Here is a 24474-nt window from a genome sequence, read left to right as displayed (position 1 = left end):
ATTGTTTTTTCTTGGTCATCACCTAAAATTACCGTAAATAGTTACCGTACTAGTTAGACTCGCGCACCGAGGCTTCCGTCCGTATAAATTTGTAGGTTATAAAATGTGTAAAGCATGAAAATATAAGTATTTCGTACAAACGTAAAGCGATGTTTCGTTACAAAAAAATTAAGAAAAAATATATTTTTAGGTCACCGCCAGGCTTGAACAACTTCTTCATCAAACTTAGCCGCCCTTAATCGCTAAGCGAAAGTTTACTACCCGTGGCGAAATTTTAAATGGACAACTACAAAAACAACCAAACTGCCAGTGTTTCGCAACGAATGTAGGTAATATTATTTATTACTTACCTACCCCGAATATAAGTCTAAATTTTGAAGTAGGATCGTCGCTTTAAAAATGATGAAGTTCGATGGTGGATTACTGATTTTTACCATACGTGGACAATGGACAATGATGGGATAGATGGCTGACGTGTGTCGAATTTCTGAACTATTGAATGAATGAATGACTGAATGATTTAATGGTGACGTTTCGCTGAGGCGACAGGCAGGAATTTGTAAATCATCAGTGGATTTTATTTTGGAAATTGCCGAAATCAGTTTCTTATTAGAAGAAGATTTGTTTTATTATGTCGATATCATTTTCATACGTGTACAATTTATGATAATCCCAGTTAAGTGATTGTGATTCGTCATCAATAAAACTCCGTCATGTCTCTCCTTTTGCTTTGCGTATTTTCGCTTTGGACGACGACAAATGCATTTTATTTACCCGGCTTAGCTCCTGTAAATTATTGCAAAGCAACCGAAGAAAATGCTAAATCTTGCAAGGTAAGAACAATATTTTGAAATCTAGTATTTTTTTGCCAGTTTGAATTTATTATTTGTAGCATTGTACTGTTACTTAAATTTGCTAGCTTTGACACCTTTTTTTATTTCCACAATCGATTGTAAAAACGAGTAATTTAGATAAGAGTATGCATTACCACACACTCTGAACGACTCCGTTAAAATTTGTAACCATATGAATTTGGTGTGAATTTTTTTGTTACCATGTGGTTAGACTAGTTTTACACCCAACCATGTTAGATAGGAAGAAAAGCTATCAAATCATGCACCTATCTTATCATAAAAATTTTAATAGAATATGGTGTTAATGTTAATTATACTTGAAATTATCTATTTCATGAAATGGTTTTGAATTATGAAAATAATGTTATATTACATAGTATTACTACAACACTTTGTATAATTATTTTTATAGTGTTGATTGTGAGGTCAATATCCTCTGAAACATTTCTAATCGACCTTCAACATTTGTGTGTTTAAAAAAATATTCTATTCATTATATCAGTTCTTATTAGGCAGTTTTGAAAGTTCTATAGTCATTTCACTGTAAAAAGTCATTTCACAGGCGTTAATTGTTAACTTTTAATTAATCCCTTAATCACAAAGAATCAAGACACAATGTATAAATAGTTATTATTCACTAGCCAGCTACTGTTCAGTAGGCGAAGGTATCAATGTCTCAATTTTAATGCAATCTCTTAATATGAATAGGTAGTAAACTGTGTGTGTACATACATACAAACAGTTTCACTGAAACACAAGGATTGATTAATATTTGCTAGGGGATTTTAACACAGCATGTCTAAATTCTTGGGTGGCATTTGTAAAATGTGTCACCTGTGAAGCTGCAGTCAATGTTGATGTTGCAAATGAATAATAAAGACAATTTTCTTTCAGAATGAAATCCCTCTTTTTGTTAATAGACTGAACACAGAAGAGTCTGTCATTCCATTTGAGTACCACCACTTTGACTTCTGTCTTGCTGATGAGGCTCAATCTCCTGTCGAGAATTTAGGTCAAGTAGTGTTTGGTGAGAGAATTCGTCCCAGTCCTTACAAGATTAACTTCCTGAAAGATGTACGCTGCGCATCCCCTTGCAGTAAGATTTACAAGCCTAATGATCCTGAATCGGTGAAGAAACTAAACCTGCTGAAAATGGGAGCTGCTCTGTACTATCAGCACCATTGGATTTTGGATAACATGCCTGTCACTTGGTGCTATGTGGTGAACGAAGGAGGCAAGACTTTCTGTAGCACTGGCTTCCCTATGGGATGCAAAGTTAGTGGAGATTCGGTAAGATTATTCTTGTTCCAGTGAATCAATTTTTTAAAACCTACCTTTAAATCTTTCATGTAAACTTTCATTATTTCATAGGATACATCATGTGGGCCAATTGTGTCTCAAAAAGGTGACTTGAAAAAAGGTGAAGACTATTTTTATTTGTTCAACCATGTGGACTTGGAAATTACTTACCACAGTGGCGATAAGGAGGATTGGGGAGTTGACTTCACTAACGGTGGCCGTATAATCTCTGCAAAGGTAAAAATTTTCAAGCATGGATTAACTTCAAATTTTCAACATAAATAACTAAAAACAAAAATATTTCTTTCAGATTAAACCTGCCAGCATTGATCATCAGAAAGCAGAAAAAGTTGACTGCAATTTCCAAACTCCATTAGTACTTCCGAAGACACTAACAGAAATGCTGAATATAACATACACTTACAGTGTCACCTTCCACATGAACAACAGCATCAAATGGTCATCCAGATGGGACTACATTCTGGAGTCTATGCCTCAGACAAACATACAGTGGTTTTCGATTTTGAATTCTCTTGTTATAGTGCTATTCCTTAGTGGAATGGTCGCTATGATATTACTGAGGACACTACATAAGGACATCGCAAGATATAACCAAATGGAGTGTGGGGAAGATGCTCAGGTATTTTTTATAAAGGTCAAATTTCACGTGAAGGTTGATGTAGATGGAACAGAGCCATTATATCTATAAATAAATAATAGAATAAGTCTAGTTGTTGTGCATCACCCTTTGTTATTGTACACTTTTGAGAGCAGTCTCAACAGGTTGAATTTGTCTTTCATTTTTCATCAAAATCTTTAGGACCTAAATCTTGGATTAATGCACATATTATTTGGGAAAGTTAGTTGAAATACTACTTGGATAGAAGAATGAGTACTTTTAAATTCCATACAAATCCATTCTACAAATAGGATTACATACCCTTACGGTGTAGACAGAGAGCCATTTGTTACAATATTCGAAGGCCAAATTAGGCTGTATGGCAGGTTCCATATTATGAATATTTATATGATAAGCATGCCAATGATCTGACAACTACGGATATCTACGAAATAATAAGAAAGCGGACTCTGCTCCGACGCTCAACGACTGTGGAAGAAACCGGGAAAATTCTCAGACGGGAGAGCGAGAGAGAGACTGTACATATGTTTCTTTATATTTTAGGAGGAATTCGGATGGAAATTGGTTCACGGTGACGTGTTCCGCCCCCCTCGCCGCGGCATGCTGCTAGCTGTGTTCCTAGGCTCTGGCGCTCAGGTAATCCAGTTCAGAATTAAACCTTAACCAACGCTTTTTCACGACAAATTTATTTTATTACCCGCCAACAAAATCACAAAGTCATCAATCACAAACGCTTACCTCTTTATAATTATAGTATAGGTTTTTCAAAAGCTACAAACTATTGTCATTTTGAACGATCACTGCTGAGAAGAAATGCCGAAAGAAACTCATTAGCATAGATCATTATTGTTTGTTACCTTTTTATCCTATATACTGTGGACTGTCAATTATATATCAAGATACCCTGCCTGAAACCATATGGTATTAGCGAATTTGCAGTGATAGCTTGATGTGCATTTATCAATATTTTTTCCGGTACGATCAATTGTATTATCGCATGTCTAGTGATCGAAAGTTATATTGGTGAATTCATATATTAATAGCGCCCCGTCCCGGCTTCGCTCGGATAAAACCATAATAAAAAAGTATCTCTGTCTCTGTGTCCAATTTTATTAAAATCGCCAAATTTTAGTTTATTCCTTACAAACAAAAATACATTTTTTTTCTCTTTACAATATTAGTATAGAAGTATGGACTAGCAGTTTCAAGATGTCAGGTACCTACTTAAATAGACAACATAGGTTCTTATTAATATTATGTGTGCCAAACAATGGCACGTAATCTTTTCATTCGTTAATTCGTGAAACTTAAAAATAATAATACTATCAGTAAACTAATTACGTATGAAGGTAATTCAACCATGAGCCTGTAATTAATCGAAAAGCATGCTAAATTGTTTTCAATGCCTGTTATCTGGCGTCTGATAAACACAAGAAAGTAAGAAGTAAAGAAGATTGTTGAAAAATTGATAAGTACCACTGTTTGTAACTGCAACCATTGTCATTTCAAATAGTAAATATTTGTCGCATTTTATCGCGACATACTATCTCCAACCTAATAGTTCGTTGGTAGAGATAGCCCAACGTCATTTGTTGCGGTTTATTAAAAATTAGAGCGACCATTTTTACATTTAAGAAGTGGAATGTGGTATCGCGTCCTTTTAATTATTTATTAAAAAACTATATATTTCCGTATTTATAATAATCATAATGAAATTGTTGAATCGAAATTGTTCGGATGTGAATTCAGAAACTATGTACCTTAGAAAAATAATTGTGAAAATTATTATTTGAACTCAACTATTTTCTATTGCGTTAAATCAGGCGCCTGGTGTTTCACAATTTAGCCTAATAAACTTTGTTTAAGATGTTGTGCTGCGAGGTTGTTAGTGTTAGTAACGGCTGAACAGGAATAATCGCTGCAAGAATAACTTATAGTGGTTGATCCACCACACCACGTGGTCACCCTGGAAGCGTTATGAAACAAGCTAATGAGGACCTTTTTGATTGCACAGATTTTTGTGATATATATTATACTAGCGGCCAGTCCCGGCTTCGCTCGGGTAAAACCATAAGAAATTATACTTAAACCTTTCTCGGGAATCACACAGTGCCGGATAAAGCCGTGCGAACCCGTTGTAAATGTGACCATGGGGCCCTAGAGTTACACTGTCTACTGAAATTTAGGATGTAAATAAAACAGAACATTTACAAAAAGGCTTTTCGTGATTTAATGCATGCAAATTTAAAAATAACAAGTATTCTACAAGGTCGGGTTATACAAACAGCTCGAATCGAAAAGAATATTAGGGGATTCCCCCTGTAAGGATTGTGATACCACAGTATTGCCAACTTGCAACATAATAATAAATAAATAAATACCTATAAATAAATAAATATATTAGGACAAATCATACCTTACAGTGTGCATACCATATAATTACAGTGTGGCCAACACTCCCTTTGAGAATAGCTAAGGTGTATTTACATATTTGTGTTTTTTTGGGCACAGGCGCGGGTCCATAGCATTTGCAGCCTCCTGCTACATATGGCTAATTCGGTACTGGAATCACACTATTGGTGAAGCCGTACAAAATTCCGTCCGGTAGTTTTTGAGTTTAGAGATGAATTGGTATAATTAATTGCTATATTTTTATAGGTGTTCGGCATGACCCTTGTAACTTTGGCTTTCGCATGCCTCGGCTTCCTGTCCCCCGCCAACCGCGGAGCCCTGATGACCTGCGCATTGGTGGCGTGGGTGCTCCTGGGGGCAGTGGCCGGCTACGTCAGCGCCAGGATCTACAAGAGCTTCGGAGGCCGCCGGTGGAAGAGCAACATACTGCTCACATCTATGGTTTGCCCTGGGTGAGTCATTGCACCCGGTTTTGTTAATTGATTGTTGCTGTATTTGTTAGATTAAGGTCTGTTTCACTGCTTGCTGATAAAGTATATGATGGCCTATATGCAATCTATTGAAGATATAGCGTTAAAAATTTTACGCAGTTTCCGGAGTGGTTATAAGGTTAGCCATTTTTCTTTATTATGGGAAATTAATTTTACGTATATCGGAAACTTTTAATAAATCACATGTTACTGTCCTTAGCTAATAAAAAATAATCTGAAAAAATATAATGTTTCCGACCTAAATGCTACTCCTATAAATTAATATTTATTATGAGGTCCATCGAGCCGAAATTTTTGTAAAGACTAATTCAATGTTGTAAAACTCGTTAAATGGTTGTTTTTTTTTTCAGTGTTGTTTTTGGCCTGTTCTTCGTAATGAACTTAGTGTTGTGGGGCAAGGGATCATCGGCCGCGATTCCGTTCTCGACTCTGGTGGCTCTATTGGCTCTCTGGTTTGGGGTATCTGTGCCTCTCACGTTCATCGGTGCTTACTTCGGCTTTAGGAAGAGGGTGAGTTTGTTATCGTTGGTCCTTCAGGTCGGATTATCATATTATTTTATTAATATTTTCCTAGGTATCCCTCACTGTTCACTGTTTTCAGTAAATGAATTGTGCAATGGAGCTATTTTCCTTAGTAAGAATTTTTAATTTGTACAACGTTTCGTAAAATTTTTGACCTATTTATTTTCAACCCAGATGCTGGACCACCCGGTGCGCACCAACCAGATCCCGCGGCAAATTCCGGAGCAGTCACTGTACACCCAACCAATCCCGGGCATCGTGATGGGCGGCGTGCTGCCCTTCGGCTGCATCTTCATACAGCTGTTCTTCATCCTCAACTCCCTCTGGTCCAGTCAGGTGAAGAATATTCTGCTTTTTAAACTACTCGTTTGTACAACTTTTGTCTTACCCGTGTTCCGAATTTTTATATCAAACGGGAAATCATTTGGTTTTGCTTTCTTCTTGGTAACAAGAATTAAAACTAGGTGACATGACGAATTCGCACCTTCATAAAATAAATCAATTAGGGATGTAGATAATTAAAAATTATTGGGCTAGTTTTGAAACGCGGCCAGAATTAATTCCAAATTAGTCAATCCTATCGACGGAGCCATTTACAATATTCAGTCAGCTATTCAGAGACAAATCTACCAAATCAAAGATAAGACTTATTTCACACTAATCCACTGAACAAAATCCATTAATGGATTTGTTTCTACCTTCTATTCCATTGTACTAAAAACATAACCTTAAAATATTCAGATGTACTACATGTTCGGGTTCCTGTTCCTGGTGTTCCTGATCCTGGTGATCACGTGCTCGGAGACCACCATCCTGCTGTGCTACTTCCACCTCTGTGCTGAAGACTACCACTGGTGGTGGCGCGCCTTCCTCAGTTCGGGTGAATGTCACATATTCATATTGTGTCTACTAGCTGTTTACTGTTGTTGTCGTCAGCATAGAACAGTTACTTCTGACATACTTATATTTTTTGTGTTTACACATAGCCGTGAAAACGGGACAGACATGATTTTCATACAAACTTTCACCCCTCATTATAGTCATTTAGAGGTTGATTTTTTTAAAAAGCAGCCTATGTTTGAACAAGGGTCTTTAACTACATGCATAATGTGGATTTTTCGCGATGATTTAAATGAACAATGACCAATATTCACAGAATTAATTTTGCCACAGAATGAGAAGGATACTTGGACCAAAATTGGATCAGTGAAAAATTTTGTTGTCTTTATCTGACAGCATCGACGCCTTCACTTTAATACAATTTTCTTGGTCTACCAAGAAAATTGTATTAAATAAATTATTTTTCCTTTTAGTGTTAAGAAAATAGTGTCATTTTCTCACTATTTTTAGTGCAACGTACTGAATGGTATGATTCCGCAACGTTTATCACAACTTGACAAATTCTGTATGAACTCCAGGTTCGACCGCCGGCTACCTGTTCATCTACTGCTGCCACTACTTCTTCACCAAACTCAACATCGAAGGCGCCGCGTCCACTTTCCTCTACTTCGGCTACACCATCATCATGGTCTTCTTATTCTTCCTCCTGACAGGAACTATAGGATTCATGGCGTGCTTCTGGTTCGTGAGGAAAATTTATAGCGTCGTTAAGGTCGATTAAGATAGTTTAAGTAGATGGCGTTGGTGTGGCGGTCTGATGAGATGAGTCTCGCTTGATTGTCTATTATTGGCCATACATGGCGGCGAGCGAGCGAAGATTCATCGTTATTATTAAAATTACGCGTGAGTCAGACTTCGGTGAATGTGGGCAGAGTCAATGAAGGTTTTGACTCGACATAGCTTCCATTGGGCCAGAAATAAACGTCTAAAAATGGGGCGACTAGTAATGTCATTAGACGCAAGCCCTTTGTTCTGTATTAAAATCCCGCAGATTTATCAACGGGCTTTATAAATCATGATAGTTAGAGCGATATTTAGTTTTGATTTTTGTCTTGTCGGTTGGGAGCTTTGCATTGTCAGACCCTTTGTGACATCTGCATGCAATGTGATTGTATAAACGTTTATAACTAGTTCGATAGTCACGTGGATTTTAGTTGTCTTTTGTTTTCATATTTTATTTGTTAGTCGTTAATTGTAAATAATGTCTTCTCTATATCATTTAAACAAGTATTTATTTTGTCTTCGATTCGTACTTGCATAATGAATTTAGTGATAGCAATGTTGCATACATTGAGTTATTTCTCCAAAAGAGAACAGTCCTCAACATGTTTGGTACTTAACATATCCATGTAGGTTGAAATTAAATTATTATAAAATTAAATTCTTCACCATTCCATTGAGACCTTGCTAATATAGGTAAAGTGTTTAAATCTCCATAAAATTTTTCCAAGCGCAAAGATAAATCACAGTAGCGCTAATATAACAACAAAATTGCGTACAGATAAATTCTTCATTTTAGTTTTAATAGATCTAATTACTACAGTACTGTATAACTACATGAACAGTCGGTGTTTTGTAACATTTATATTCTAAATTAAAACTATCCGGCGTATCTTAAAATGAGGACTGTTATATGCGTCCGAGACGAATTCCTATAAGAATAAATATTTTACATTACTACTTAAAAATAGGAGTTGTGGCGAGTAAATGTGAACACGCGGTGGTGAATAATGCACTTTAAAAAGGTTACTGGCTGAATCGATTTTTGTTTCTGTTACTTGGTACACGTAGCGTGCTACGGGAGTCGGGACTTGGCGTGTCTATGCCTGCGCAATGGCATATAATTCGACTACTGCGCAGGCAAACCATAAATATAGCTGGTCCCAACTCATGGCATTGTGTTATGGTTTTCAGTAGTTGTCCAGGTAAATTGAAACATCTCTACTAGCTGATTATTCCATTCTTTAGCCCGATGTGCGTTATTTAGCACCAGGAAGTGCAATTGTTTTTTTTACGAAAATATTAAGATGTATACTTACATATAAATTAATGTCTATTTGTAAACATGATAAAATAGATGCAAAATTGCCTACTATACGATATCTCTATTTCTTTCAATGGTCGCACAAGATTCGAAAACCCGAATTTAACTATGTATCTTAATTTTTTCAGTAGAGTTGAAATATGTAATTAAGTTCGTATGTGATTATGTCGGGGATTACATCGGTGCTCCCTGCAATGTTTTTATCGTTTATAAATCCTTTTAAGTAAGACACATGTTTTAAATTATTTTTGGTTAAGTTTGCAAAAATAATGAAATTAAATCGTGCAAAATAATTATTATTCTTATCTAAGATTTCGAAGAGATTACAATTGAGATATTATTCAATTGTTAGATAGTATGAACACTACTTTGATTAGTAAAATTGTAGTATGGTAAAAACACTGTAGCACGAACTTCCAGTGATTCGCGGTTTTATAAAAACAAAATTATGTACCTTTGCATTTTCTGCATGCATAACATATACACGATTTGAAAAAACAGGGTGCATGGTATATTTTTTGTTTAGTTCCTGTTATTGTTGGTAACCTGAGTTTCGACAGAGTTCACTCTAGATATAAAATTTAAATTTATTGTCCCAGTACATTATACAATTTTATTTATCGGACGATGATTATGTGCGAGCGAGATGTTACGTACCAGAAATTTAAAATCGTTTGAGATAGAAATGAATTCGCACTGCGACCGATCTATACACTTACTTTATTTTTAGGGACTCTTCCTACCAAATAAGTATTTTAAATAAGCGTGTGCATATTATGCTATTTTATTTTAAACTTGATTACGTTTAAACTAATTAATTATGCTTACTGAACAGTTGATTGTAAACAATAAATTGACTATTTTATGAAGGTTTTTTATTATTTAACATAGAAAATAAAAATATCAACAACTAATCACTGTCACTTTCTGACAGGTCAGCCTTTTCTTTAGGTAAAACAACTCTTCTTTTTGTATTTTTCTTTTTCTGATCTATATTCGATTTCCTAAATATTTCTATTGCTTTCATCTTATTCTGTAATAGGCTTTGTTTGTCCTTTTCCCGCTGTGGTATTATTTCTTGAACCCTATCTGTTTTTGGAATCGTTATTTCTATTGTAGACTTTCCTTCGCGTACTTTGGAGACAACTTTAACGCCAAGATCATCAAGGACTGTGGTCTCGTTAGATTTCCTCTGCTTTGATTTCGAGGGTCCTGGTATAGCACAATCTGCCGAGGTACCTTGACTATTTTTATCACCTTTTGTTTTTCGTTTCTTAGCTGTCTTTTTATTAATCGTTACGTCTGTGCTCTCTGTATGCAAAGTACCATCTGGACCCATTTTATGTACAGCATCTTTAACACGTTTACTCAAATGTTCATCAAGTGATCGGAAATCCACTTTTTTCTTAAAATAGTCTTGTATATTCTTTTGACTTTTACGTTCTTCTAGCCTTTTCATCACTGGTTTGATAATCTCATCTAGTTTGTTCTGTGACCAGCCAAACTTGGCCCTGGTGTAATCTCTTAAAACGGTGATGTCCATTTCACCCCAAGTGAAACTTTCTTCACTTTTTTCTATTTTAGGGTCCAAATAAGCTTGAACCACCTATAAACATAATACAAAATACATTGTAAACTTCAAATAAAGGTAATATAATAAAAAATCAGTCAAGTGCAAGTTGAATCTCGTGAAGAGAAGACTACAAGCAATGAACTATATTTTGTATTATTTTTTTCAAAATTTTAGGCTCAATAGTTTTGGAGATCAGGGGGCGACGCCAGCAACTACACAGGCCTCACACGCGTATAATACGTATTAATGAGATTTTGTATGACAGTAATAACGAAAATTAAACATTTTTTTAAATGAACATTTATGAATGAACATTCATGAAAAATTAACAAAATCAAAAATTTGAAATTCATGAAAAATTAACAAAATCAAAAATTTGAATTTGAAATTAGTGCCATCTATTCCATTTTAAAAAATAAAAACAACAGCGCACAAGTGATACTTACTCCTTTTTTGATTTTTTTCGTATGGTACTCTAAAAATTATCAAAGTAATGCATACATTACTTGACAAAATACTCACTCTTATACTTGGAAAATCCTCAGAAACTTCGACATTTTTCAACTTTTTCTTCAATGTGGTATTATCGGTTCTCTTCCCAGTTCTGACCCATTTCTTAAAATCCTGTAATCCAGTTATGACTTCTTGGTAACGGCCCTGTTGAGTCGATTCGTTGAGGAACTTCTTTTTATTGAAAGGGAATGACGCTAAAATTTCCAAAGCAGTAACTGGACCAACTCCATTTAGGCCGGTGGTGTAATCACTACCCACTAAGAGAGCCAGTAACACCAAGTGCTCCCTAGTGAGATCTGCAATAACATGAGTTCTTCAGAATTTCTTAAGAATAGGTTAATTAAAATAATGAGAATCAAATTTTATTACTTTTAAGGTACCTAAATTAAATACTTACTAAAAGACTTTTCAATTCTTTCAGATAAAAATTGTAAAACATGTTTTTTCTGGTTAAAAAAGTTTTTATAAACAGTTTTCCCACCAAAGAGCCAGATATCACTGTCATCTGTAATAGTGCCATCAGTTAAATTAATAGCTTCGAGGAAAGCACATTGGGCTTCTGCTTCCATTGGTGCTATTATGTAAGGTATGCCAAATATCTGTAATAATTCTTGCGCTTCTTTGGTCATTTGCTCTGTTATATTCCTGCCAACTCTATCTAATCTGCCTTTTTCTTGTATCAAATCTTGCTCCACATTTTCTATTTCATTAACCATGGAATGTAACTGTTCTTTACTCAAAGCTGGAGAAACTTCTTTAGGTTGTATGTTTTTATGTACAGCAATTTCATTGCCAATGTTATCTTTAACATGAACACCTATGAGTTTTGATAAGTCTTGACTGCTATTTTTCACTGTAGCGTTTGCGCTGATTTTCGTATGTACTGGAGCATCGAAATCTTTTACATTATGCAATTCATGTTGAATATTGGAAATGTGTATGGATTTTGATATCGTCGGATTCTTGACTGTGTCTATTTCGGCGCTTTTATTATGATTTTGTTTGAAATCATCACTACTATTATGACCATCTATTTTCGTATTTGTAGCTATATTTTCATGTAAGACATTATTCATGATTTGGTTTGATACATTAATATCAGGTTGAGGTTTACCACTTTTACTTTCATTTATTTTAAAATTACTATCTTTATGACTTGTAAAAACATCTGCAAATATGTCATCCTCAAGCTTGTCAACTACATTTAATGTAAGTTCCACAACAGTTTTGCTTACTGCATTATTTACTTCAGGTACTTCCTCAAACTCATCATCATTATCACTGGAATCAGAACTTTTAGTAACAGTGTAAGTTAACCTTTCTTCGATATTATCTTCAGCACTCGTATCGAGACACACAATTTCTTGTGTTGGGTTCTCAATAATCATAAGTGATGATTGAGTACCTTCATTAATTTCAGATTCCAGTATATCCTCATCACACGAATCTGGCTCTATTTTTAGATTTACATTAGGACTATTGTTATTTTTTACTTCTCCTTCGTCGCCCGAAGAAAGTTCTAATTTCTCGGCAATAATAGACTTTTCTTTATGGAGTTCTTCAATGATTTTATCAATTTTCTGACCCTTTCGTTTATTTTGATTATTCTTATTCCTAACGCTAACAATTTGATCAATTGCATTATGTGTGAAGTCACTATACTGCATGATGTAAGATTTAGCTGAAGTCATATCGGGTTGCTCAAAACCATCATCTTCATCTGAATCACAGTGAGAATTTTCAGAGCCACTTAAGTAAGATGTCCAGGAATCATCAGTTTTAGAAGTATAAGTACTTGAGTCTAGATCATTAGATGTGGATGCATATGCATTACCATCATCAACACATTGCAAAGACATTTTTATTGCTTTTTGTAAATCATCTTCTAATTCATCAATCTTCTCAATGTTAGTTTCGTATTTTTCTGTTTTATTTGCAACTGTTTCAACGGAAATTTTGTTACCTTCAAGTTTTTTCTTTTTCGCATCTTCTATAGCCTGTTTAACATTATTAATAAGAAGAAAACGTGTTGTATTATTAGAGGCAATTCTCCTGGTTGGAAGGGCTTCAATTTTGGTGTCTATACCTTCTTCATTTAGTAGGGATTCTAGCTCATTCAAAGACATCCCACCATCACCCATCTCTTTTTCTGTCTCTTCCAGGCATTCTTGAACTTTCCGACGCTTTAATAATCTCTGCATCTGTAAAGTTCAGGGCTTTAAAATAAATGCGAAATTGAAGTCTCTTGACAATTAAATTTTTGCAAAAACATACTTGAAAGTCTGAAAAGTTATCACTTTGTTTAGGTAATTCATGAAGTTTTCCCCATGAATTCATTTTCCTTGTTTCTTTCAAATCTAGTAGTAAGTTATATTTTTCTTTGACTGGTAATTGTTTGAAATTCTCTGATTCAACATCAATTGAATGTAAATCTATAATGGAACTACTAGAACTGTCTTCATCTTCAGACCTGAAAATAAATTATTTTATTATTTTTATAGTTTTTTTTTCATATTGACAATGTTACACAATACAGAACTTAGTGCAAAAATAAATGATTATATTATTTACTCTGATTCACTTTCATCTCTTGCTGGCAATGTTGGTAATTTAAATAAGTCATCATCAGCTGACGGCTTACTAGTGCCTGCTGCGTTTTTCTTTGGAGATAATTGTTTGCCAAGTAAACTACTTATAGCCATTTTCTTGCTAAGTATGAGTGCCAGCTCTCGTTTGATCCTTTCTGATTCCGAGTTGTATTTGGTTTTGTGATCTTGTCTCTTATTCTGTAATCAACAACATATTATTTAATCATATGTTAAATACAATTTCTTTCAACAAAATCTAAATAAAATAACTCACTATAGTCTCCCTTTTTAGATCAGGAAATCCACCATCAAAAACAAATACAGGCTTGACTCGGAAGTACAATAACTTGCAGAGACGCTGAAACAGTCCCATTAAGTGAGCATTTGCCAATGGGGCACCTTTTGCATCTTGGTATCCTTTCACCATCTGATGCAACCATATTGAAATATCTGTCGATGAAAACAAAAGACAACAGCATAAGTAGTATGTGTTTTATCAGCAATCGAAACATTCTCAAGTGCTTAGATTTTAAAAGCTTTTATTTTTACTAATTAATTTCACATACCCACAGCTAAGACTTTGTTTTCTAAAGTCTCCACTGGTACAGGTTTGCCTGCGGGCTCGATCAGTCTCCACAGTCCAGTAACTCCCATCGCGTGCTATCAAATTCCAGAACAGATTTTTTGTTTATACTAACTAATGTATATATCAGTGTACATAACAAAGGTCGTTTCCCACGAGATCTCCGGTCAATCGTCGGTCTCTTCCTCACACATCGCAACCTTTTCGCTTCATGAACTCGATGTATTTATCACGCACACACTCGTATCACCAAATGCTGCTACTGGCGCTGTGTTCGTAAATATGTGTTCAGTTCACTACAACATATCAAATGTTTTACTACGCTCGCGACGCCCACTCTTTCCCACACTTTATTTTCTCACGCCCCATGCGTAACCCCACATCCTATGACCGGCTGTCAGCGGAGCGCCCGGCCTCGCATCTCGATTGTATTCGCGCGCGTGTAGTCGACAACACGCTTGCACTTTTCTTGTCTATGGTTCATTTTTGACAGTTCATATTTCTAGCGTTGTCGTATTTATTTCACGAATAAACATAGTAATTATCAACAATTTCATAGGATATTTTAAAATAAATGATAAGTTATAGTTGTTTGAATGAATTAGTCTAAACTTGGTGTGCAAATTATCATCAATAAACCCGTGGAATGTTAGCTGGACTGTCTGAAAATTCCCCCATCGAACAGGTGTTTTTGAATGAAATGTGTGTTCAGGTTCCCACCGTAATTAATTTATAGTGTCGTAAATAATACAAGTGTATCGATCGCAGGAGAATATAATTGGGGTATCTGGCGCCCTTCACGTTTGTACACAAGTTCGTAGTGGTGTTGCAAGTCTGATAAACAAGGGACGCCGCCGAGTGGTAGGCCGTGTGTGTGCGATAGAGAATTAAGTCCCACTGGGGCTTATAGATTTCCGATCACCATGGTCGGGCCCCCTACGAGGCCATATATTATGAAATACGGTAGCAGGTGAGGAGGAGCCGTGGCGAGCATGCCGCACCAGTACGGGGCGGGCGGGATGGCGCAGGGCCCGCCGTCGCCGCCGCCGCAGCACGGCGCTCTGTACCCGCGCTACGCCAACGCGGCCGGGCCCGGCGCCGGCGCCTACCGCCCCGAGGAGCGCCGTCTCACCAGGGAAGCCATGGAACGGTACCTGCGCGACCGCTCTGATATGGTTGTCGTCATATTACATGCTAAAGTCGCTCAAAAGTCTTATGGCAATGAGAAGAGATTTTTCTGCCCGCCTCCCTGTATCTATTTGTTTGGGGATGGCTGGCGGCTGCGGAGGGAGCGCATGCTCCGTGAGGGTGAGACTGAACAGGCTGCTCAGCTGTGTGCCTTCATTGGCATCGGCAACTCTGACCAAGACATGCAGCAGCTGGACCTCAACAACGGCAAGCAATATTGTGCTGCCAAAACTTTATACATATCAGATTCTGATAAAAGAAAACATTTTATGCTATCCGTAAAGATGTTCTATGGGAATGGTCATGACATTGGTATTTTCAATAGTAAAAGAATAAAAGTTATATCAAAGCCATCAAAAAAGAAGCAGTCTTTAAAGAATGCTGACTTGTGTATTGCAAGTGGGACTAAAGTAGCATTATTCAACCGACTGAGGTCACAGACGGTGTCTACTAGGTATCTACATGTTGAGAATGGTAACTTCCATGCGTCATCCACTCAATGGGGAGCATTTACAATACATCTGCTGGATGACAATGAAAGTGAGTCTGAGGAGTTTGCAGTGAGGGATGGTTATGTGCACTACGGGTCCACTGTAAAGCTCGTCTGCTCTGTTACAGGAATGGCTCTGCCTAGACTGATAATTAGAAAGGTGATTAAAATTTCTACCTTTATAATTAATTAACTAAAAGAGCCACATTCCTTTGGGAATTTTAAACCCTATACTACTCATGTAAAGCTATTAAAGGCAATACCAGTTAATGTATTTTTTAAAGCCTATTTTATGTTCTACTGCTGGGCAAAGTTATTATATAGGTACTGTACTTTAAATAAATAAAATTTCAATTTTATTATTTAGTTTAGATGTGGTAATAAATCGTGTTAGGAAATTAATTTTTCTTATATAAAAAAAATTGTAAAAACTAATCCTATTTTTTATTTTAGGTAGACAAACAAATGGCTCTGTTAGAGGCTGATGACCCTGTGTCACAGCTTCACAAATGTGCATTCTACATGAAGGACACGGAACGGATGTACTTGTGCCTCTCCCAGGAGAGAATAATACAGTTCCAAGCAACCCCTTGCCCTAAAGAACCCAATAAGGAGATGATAAATGATGGTGCATGCTGGACCATCATATCTACAGACAAAGCTGAATATCAGTTTTATGAGGGAATGGGTCCAGTCAGGTATTAAAACTTTATAATTTAATTTTAATTATTGTATTTTTGCAATAATATATTTTCTACATATTTTGACTATTAGACAGTTAGTATGGCACCAATAAAAATATATAGCCTGACAGTAAGAAAGAAAGAATGATAATTTGGTACAAAAGAACATTACAAAAACAGAAACATTAACCAACATTATACTTATCAACATTCTTGTGTACCAAAATGTTCCCGCCTCAGTATTTGTCGTGGTTAATACCACAACACTGGTATTCATGACATTCGATGCAAAATAAATACAATTTTTTTTATAGCCTGTATTTTGTGTCCCACTGCTGGGCAAAGGCCTCCCCTTCTGTCTTCCAAAGGTCTCTATACTGACTATATAAAAATACACTGTGGTCGCGCTACTACTCTAAATATTGCTAGTTTGACAATGATGTTTGCAAAAATCCATCAATTAAAAAATTACAAAAACAGAAACATTAACCAACATTATACTTATCAACATTCTTGTGTACCAAAATGTTCCCGCCTCAGTATTTGTCGTGGTTAATACCACAACACTGGTATTCATGACATTTGATGCAAAATAAATACAATTTTTTTTATAGCCTGTGATTTGTGTCCCACTGCTGGGCAAAGGTCTCCTCTTCTGTCTTCCAAAGGTCTCTATACTGACTATATAAAAATACACTATGGTCGCGCTACTATAAATATTGCTAGTTTGACAATGATGTTTGCAAAAATCCATCAATTAAAAAATTAAAAATAGAAGCTGCTTTTGACTTTTGAATATTCATAATAAAAACTTTAATTAAATTTTAAGAGAATTAACATTTATTACAGTATTATATTACCCATGCCTGTAAATTGTAAACCATTGGTCCCATTGTAAATCAGTTTATCCAAGAGTTTGGTAGCTTGTTATATTATATGTATATTATATGATGGTTGAGTGGAAAATTTATAAAAAATAAAATAGTAAGCCCTTCTGGCATTATAGCTCAATATTGTTGAATAACTTTCTTTAGCCACTTTTTATTGATTTGAACAATGAGAATATCATCATAGTACAAAGTACAAAAAAAATTAGAAAGAGACAGATACAAAATAATAGACATGCAGAAAGAGACATGCACACAATATATCACAGATTATATTTTATACACCAGGATATAATAATTTCTCTTTGTAATAAAAAAAACCATGTTCGAATTTAAATTTTCAAATTTTTTTCAGGTCGCCAGTAACGCCAGTGCCTCTAGTCCACTCGCTGAATCTCAATGGTGGCGGTGACGTGGCCATGCTAGAGTTGGCCGGAGACAACTTCACACCATCCTTGCAAGTGTGGTTTGGGGATGTGGAGGCGGAGACCATGTACCGGTGTGCGGAGTCTATGCTGTGCGTAGTCCCGGACATATCGCAGTTTAGGGGGCAGTGGCTATGGGTGCGACAGCCTACACAGGTAATTTTTTAAATAAATAATAATACTCTTTTAACACACTTCAACACTGTTGATTTCTTAGTACTTACTAGTTATAATGGCTGAAATGATTCCAAAATAGGAGGACCGATTGGTCGCTTGCGCTGCAGTCGCCAATTAGTTAATAATATCATAGTATGTAGTTATGATCTATGTAGGTGTCTACATAAGTAGTGATTACAATATTACAAAATAGAGTTCTTTAGCTCTGCAACTATTAATAACTCCCATCATCGAACTAGTAACAAACAGCGTTTCCTGTGACGAAGGCGAAGCGCAATGAAAATTCAACTGCTTTTAAAGTAGAAGCGATCTAGGTTCATAATTTATCATCACAGACTGAACGGGAGAATTTGGGATCATTTCTACTGTTGAGTCTGTAAAACAATCTGGCTGATGTATGATAATTATCATCAATCACCTTTTGTTTACCCATGCTGGTCTAAGAGCGAATAAAAATCATAGAATGTAACCACTGCTTCTATTCTCGCGCAGATCGTTAAAGCCAATTAAGGAAAAGGGCTATAGACTGGAGATTCCTCTCGTAGGCGATGGGCTAGCAATTTGTTACATAATCTCATCCATCTCGTTATCAAGCAAAACTTGGCTTTCGATTTTCGCTTCTCTTGGCTCTGTCCAACCCGTGAACCATAAAGACGTGACACTGTACATCTTATTTACATTAGAAGAAAAGTACCATGAATTAACTGTCTGCCCTTTTGATTTATACCGCCCTAAAATGGTGACACCAAATACATAGACTCGAAAAATATACATAGAGTACGGATTATATATATAAGCATTCGGGCAATATGAAAAAAGCGTCCTGACTCAGCTTCACACAGGGTATGTATGTATAAACGTTTGGAAATAAATTGTCTAAATAACATTGAAAACTGCATCCAAATCGGTTGCGTGGTTTAAAAGAGGAATCTTAGAAACAGTCAGACGGCGGCGGCAGTTTGTTTTATATTATGTAGTTGATATGTCTAAGAATACCTTCCAAATCAGTAGTATTTTAGCTTCTTAGGACATTATGTACATACATACTACGTTCACAAGCTTAATATATGTTTATTAAGCGGGTCCACCGTTCAACCATCCACCATCAAACTAGGAATAAACCTGTCTCTTGATTGGTAGAAGGCATTACGGAAGATCCCGTAAATGAAATAACTAAAGTTATTTATGTAATAGTGCTGGAGTATAATGTACATGGATTCCATTCCCAAGCTAGACGAATCTGTGTTTTAGTAATTATTTTAAGTTTTCTGAAACTCAACAACGGTGGCGGAGTTATAGTAAACAACATAAAATATATTGAGACCATATAGATGATCTAGCTGCCCGTCCCGGCCTCGCTGGGATAAAACCATAATAAATAATATAGGTATGTATGATGTTTTGAGTTTATCGCCTTCATACGGACACTGTTGTGGGAACTTCTTTTTATCCTTATAATATGTAAATATGTTCTAAGTTCTTAATCGTAACTTCAATGAACACATTTTTTGCTGATAGAGTACAAATGCTTGGATTTGAAATCGAACCGAAAACCCTCAGATGGCGTACTACACCATAGAGGTCATAATAGTAAAATTTTAGGCATTTCACATGCCCTTCTAGCCCCGGCACGCTAGTGCGGAGCTAGTTCAGAACGTGGTAATAACATTGTATTTTTCTATTAACCTTATCATAAAGTAGAACTAATCACGTCAGATGCCGTTAACCCGCTTAGAAAAATTGTTACCAAGCAATTTGACGTCGTGTGGTGCCGCCCTAAAATAGGACCACTCCATATCCCCCTGTGCATATCGTATGAAGTGACTAAGAGACACGTGATAGGCAACAATAGCAGTCCCAAAGAGGGTTGACGTGATGTATTCATATAGGCCACCGGTTGTAAAATAACAGCTGAATTTCCGCGGGCTTCGCGACGTCACCGCCCTGAATGAAACCGGGAAAATGCTCAGATGAGGAGAAAACGCCTCTCTCATCTGAGCGTTTGTGTTTCTTCTTCAGCTGTTGAGCGTTGGAATCCATTTCCTCTATATAGGTTTTTGCTGGTAGTGCTTGTGTTTTTCATATAAAAATATTGTAACATAAATAAAGAAAAATAAAAAAAAAGTAAAGTAGCGAAACTGTTTCAGCCATTAATATTGATCACTTGTATCTGCAATTCAAATCCCGGTTATCTCCAATAGTTGGCAGTTGGCAAAAACATACATAGTACCAACTAGCGTGTTATGAGTCGTGGGAATACTACGGTTAAGTAACACCGTTATGTTTTCTTCAACACGATCAATACCTACCTGTGTCGGTAATAAGAGGTTGTTATTGATTTCTATAATACTTGGTTGAAACGCGATAGCAAATATGCAATTGAAAGCCTTAACTTACTTTAAGGCCGGTGCACACTTAGAGAAAACTCGAGATCTTCATATCATATATTTTTTGAAATTTCCATCAATCAAACTCGTTGAAGAAGAATGTCGTAAGGAAACCTGCACACTGATAATTGTTAAATTTAAGAGTGTGTATGAGTCTACTACTGCCAATAGATGGCGGTATTTATAAATCATGTGTGCCTGTGTGGGATTTTACGAAAAGAAAAATACTATATATGTATGTATGTACATATGTATATATTAGTATAGTACCACGTCTTTATTTCATACAGAGTCGACAGAGCGAGGAGTTGACAAATTTGAATACGACATATCTATTGTAGGTATATGTATGGTTGTTAAACCACATATTTTTTACTTCAGGTCCCAGTGTCGCTGGTTCGCAACGACGGGATAATCTACGCCACAGGCTTGACGTTCACATACACACCGGAGCCGGGCCCCAGGCCCGTGTGTCCCCCGGTGGATGACGTCATGAGGCCCGAACAGGCCCCCACCTGGCAACACGACGCCCGCTTGCCTGACAACAGTCTGCAATAGCCCATGGACTGCAGGCTTGACGACAGCCTGCAGTGAACGGACTTTTGTGTGGCCGTGGTGAGTGATTTGAGAATTAGTTTCATTAGTGCCTAATCGTTAATCTTGGCGTGATCTTGCGATTTCCACGAAACTGTAAAAAAAAACCTTGTAACACTGATTTGTAAGCCTTTGTTCTGTCATAATTTCTCATCGACAGCATCGTTTTCGCTAAAGCCTAATTTTTACTACGAAATTAGTGACGTGAAATTAGTTTCGTCAACTATTTCAAGTGAAAACAAGTTTTGGCGTGAAATCAATGCATGCATTGTGAAACTAGTTTCGTGACACTAGTTCCGTAATGTAAGGCTTAAATCGCAGTAGTTACGCCGGGATACGTCACAAGTTTTCGAGCCATGTAGTTAGTGGTAGTTAGACAACCATCCGACAGTCAATTGCTTTTTTTCCTATAGGCACATCGCATAGCGATACAAACGTGTTTTGGTGTTTCATGAAATATTATAATCACAGATTTTTGTATTAAGCCACATTCCTAATTATTGAGTTTTACAAAATGGCGGGCTAAAATCTTTAAACACTTAGACTTCACTTGGGTGCATTGCTTTTTAATGCAATAATGTAATAAGCAAGTCAATCCAAGTGGGTTTAGAAATGCATACAATAGGAGCAACTATGAATTGATAGTTTTAAAATGTATACGAGACATTTTTTCTCAACGACTTGACGTATTTTTGCATATTATTTATCTTGACAGGGTTTTCTGGTAGTTCTCCTTCATTATTGTAGAGTGTGCTAAAGGACACAATTGCTTAAAAGAGATTATGTTGATAAATATATGTATCATGTGGAGAGCGTAGTATCATTATGTCTAAGCGTTTCGTTCAGCGCACCGATACGAATAGCTCCTTGCAAGTCTGCAATCCATCCGCAATCTACGTCCCAACTCCCGTTTAGAACACCGAAGTGCAACGAACAATTGAATTGTGTTCCTCCTGGACCATCTTATTGTAACATCATCTATGCTATTTTGCGTGGTCTATTTTTTTAATTCTTATAAACTATTTTCATTCTTATACAACTATACTACATCTAAGTACTGGAACCTATCGCTAGTGACTCGAGGTGCCCTAGGTGGAAAACATTTAATTATTCATACAATAAATAACACCAGAAGATAATTTATCGGCGCTCTTAACGGAACAGCTGGGAGCTGTTGGAATCGTTGCGCTGAACAGAATAACTCTTTATGTCAGGGAAAGAGATCTCTCTCCTCTTAGATTCGTTTCTTCGGGGCCAAATAGCTGTAATCCATGACAAGTCATTGTGTTTTATATTAACTGCAATTTATTTTAGTTGTTAAGGTCATAATATTGGGTTGAGGAATTGAACTTTATCGAGATTGTTTACGCGTGATTTATGATGTAATATGTACATTATTTTAGAGATTTAAGATTTTTTGCAATGGGCTATTTGACTACTTTAAAAATATATATTTATTTACAGTCAAAAGTTGTAGAGATTATTGAGTATTTGGGGGTACGTAGACTGAAATTGTAAGCTATTTTCTTTTAAACTAGCTAATGGGCGTTACAAACAATATGGTGACTTACATCGTGTACGAACATCACCTAGTATATTGTTCTTTTTCACTCATCACTATCATGAGTAAAATAGACAAATAGATCGTGTTTCTCATTCGTGGAAATGCTGAGTGCACCGTCATTACGCAACCTAGCTTTATAAGTGGACTTATTATATTAATTAAATAGCTCAAGCTAGAAATGATCCATATAAATAAATAGGAAAATATAAATAATCCTGTGAATGGGTGAATTTTTTTATCAAGAGACATATTTGTCGTAGTGTCTTCGCATACAGCCGACGCTGTATAATATTATATATATAAATAATATATATAATATTTTCAAGAAATTCCTTAATCTTTTCACTTTACTATCTGTGTTTTCCTTGACTTCGATTATGGCGAAACTTTCTGTATTAAATAATAATTATGGTTCAATTTACCAAACTGTCAAATAGCCTATTATAAGTCAAAAGCCAAATAAGCCAAATGGGGTTATTGTATCTCTTATTTGAACATTCTCGTCAATTCATGCAGCAATACCCCTTATTTTTGTCGTATAAGTGTCGTGTAAGTGATTGCAGTCATCGCGACTGAGAGGGCCCCTCGTGGCTGGTTGTGGAACCATTGTAATGTTAATGTACGTATGTATATTTATTATGGAGATTCGAACAACTTAGATAAGTAATAGCCGTAGTATAGTACACTAAACATTGTTTTAAAACCTTGGATTTAAAATTCTATTTATTTTATTTGAGCAATTTTTATGAAGAGTATAGTTTTGAAATTGAATTTGATGTGTAATTTAATAAAAGTGTGATTTCGAACATTCCATGTGGAAAGTGTAATGAGAAGTACAAAAGATATCAATATTTTTGTAGCGAAACGAATAATTACAAGATAGAAGTTATGGAATTGGTATTGTACAGTATTACGATGAAATTAGTATTATATCCCGGTACGTGTGCGTACTGCGGGAGCGTCAATTGGTTTGAATGTTAAGTGATAAGTCACTGTAATATAATTGATGCGTTTATATCATTTTACACGATGTTACTCGCGTGTGATCGCCCTAAGACAACATTTTGTTGAGACATGACACATCATGTAATTGTCGAGCAGTGATTTTGAGATATGAATATTTTTAATAAAATCGAATTCAAAATAAAGAAAGCATCTTTCATTGTTACTATTATCCTCTAAGTTGTTGTACCGTTTGGTCGTTCTATTGGTATCTACCAAGATAGTGCCAAAATAGTTATTTTTTTCAGTTTCAGTAAGTAATATTTTCTTTAACTGTTTTGGTAAAATAATATTAATATTAATATACTATCATCTGAACGTTATTATGATTCATTTTAAATTTGCCCAACTTCGAGATTCTCACGGATTTAAGGCGGATCAGATTAGTTTGATTCTCATTGTCTAATTGAAGCGGGGTCACCTGTAATTAACTAATTATGAATCAGTGTTAATCGAGGAATCAGTTCACTGTGGGAACGTCTTCAAAAAGTCTTCACATGATAATAACGAGCGTCTCCCCACATACCGTTCTGGTACGCTGGTTTTGACCTAAGATAATTATCACAAGTTTATAACCATCCGCCATTGTTCGCGGCTGAGATTTAGAAAAACAAACGGGGCAATAAATATGAAATGTGGAATTGTGGATTCGAACCCG

At 36.0% G+C, this 24474-nt stretch overlaps 3 protein-coding genes across 6 annotated transcripts; 2 read left to right on the top strand and 1 right to left on the bottom strand.

Annotated features, from left to right (window-relative positions):
* The first annotated feature begins 516 nt into the window (after positions 1-516).
* Positions 517-10031, top strand: TM9SF2 (Transmembrane 9 superfamily protein member 2). Its single transcript, XM_053751243.2, has 10 exons — positions 517-833; positions 1749-2144; positions 2226-2390; positions 2464-2793; positions 3337-3429; positions 5452-5657; positions 6047-6206; positions 6393-6554; positions 6960-7098; positions 7637-10031. The coding sequence occupies exons 1-10, from the start codon at positions 714-716 to the stop codon at positions 7837-7839; spliced, it is 1974 nt and encodes a 657-aa protein (XP_053607218.1). The 5' UTR covers positions 517-713; the 3' UTR covers positions 7840-10031.
* Positions 10016-14821, bottom strand: LOC128673398 (DNA excision repair protein ERCC-5 homolog). 4 transcript variants are annotated; one of them, XM_053751206.1, is made up of 7 exons: positions 14403-14821; positions 14111-14286; positions 13820-14034; positions 13523-13718; positions 11646-13449; positions 11258-11544; positions 10016-10768 (listed from the first exon to the last, which is right to left on the bottom strand). In XM_053751206.1, the coding sequence occupies exons 1-7, from the start codon at positions 14488-14490 to the stop codon at positions 10073-10075; spliced, it is 3462 nt and encodes a 1153-aa protein (XP_053607181.1). In that variant the 5' UTR covers positions 14491-14821; the 3' UTR covers positions 10016-10072. The 4 variants fall into 4 exon arrangements, with proteins under 4 accessions (XP_053607181.1, XP_053607196.1, XP_053607187.1 ...); XM_053751221.1 differs by having other exon boundaries at positions 14407-14814; XM_053751212.1 differs by having other exon boundaries at positions 14111-14194; positions 14407-14814.
* Positions 14822-14863: 42 nt separating this feature from the next.
* Su(H) (Suppressor of Hairless) lies at positions 14864-22530 on the top strand. Its single transcript, XM_053751256.2, has 4 exons — positions 14864-16257; positions 16551-16795; positions 18023-18248; positions 21038-22530. The coding sequence occupies exons 1-4, from the start codon at positions 15412-15414 to the stop codon at positions 21212-21214; spliced, it is 1494 nt and encodes a 497-aa protein (XP_053607231.1). The 5' UTR covers positions 14864-15411; the 3' UTR covers positions 21215-22530.
* Positions 22531-24474: the final 1944 nt, after the last annotated feature.

This window comes from Plodia interpunctella, chromosome 1 (assembly GCF_027563975.2).
Source record: "Plodia interpunctella isolate USDA-ARS_2022_Savannah chromosome 1, ilPloInte3.2, whole genome shotgun sequence".
NCBI classification, from domain to species: Eukaryota; Metazoa; Arthropoda; class Insecta; order Lepidoptera; family Pyralidae; genus Plodia; species Plodia interpunctella.
Note: the sequence above shows the minus strand (reverse complement) of the source record. Positions and strands in the feature narration are given on the sequence as shown.

Coding starts and splice junctions, on each gene's coding strand:
- TM9SF2 (XM_053751243.2), top strand. CDS start 714: ATGTCTCTCCTTTTGCTTTGCGTATTTTCGCTTTGGACGACGACAAAT. Junction 2,145..2,225: donor GCAAAGTTAGTGGAGATTCG/GTAAGATTATTC, acceptor ATTATTTCATAG/GATACATCATGTGGGCCAAT. Junction 5,658..6,046: donor ACATCTATGGTTTGCCCTGG/GTGAGTCATTGC, acceptor TTTTTTTTTCAG/TGTTGTTTTTGGCCTGTTCT.
- LOC128673398 (XM_053751206.1), bottom strand. CDS start 14,490: ATGGGAGTTACTGGACTGTGGAGACTGATCGAGCCCGCAGGCAAACCT. Junction 14,035..14,110: donor ATCTAAAAAGGGAGACTATA/GTGAGTTATTTT, acceptor TGTTGATTACAG/AATAAGAGACAAGATCACAA. Junction 11,545..11,645: donor AAGAATTGAAAAGTCTTTTA/GTAAGTATTTAA, acceptor ATGTTATTGCAG/ATCTCACTAGGGAGCACTTG.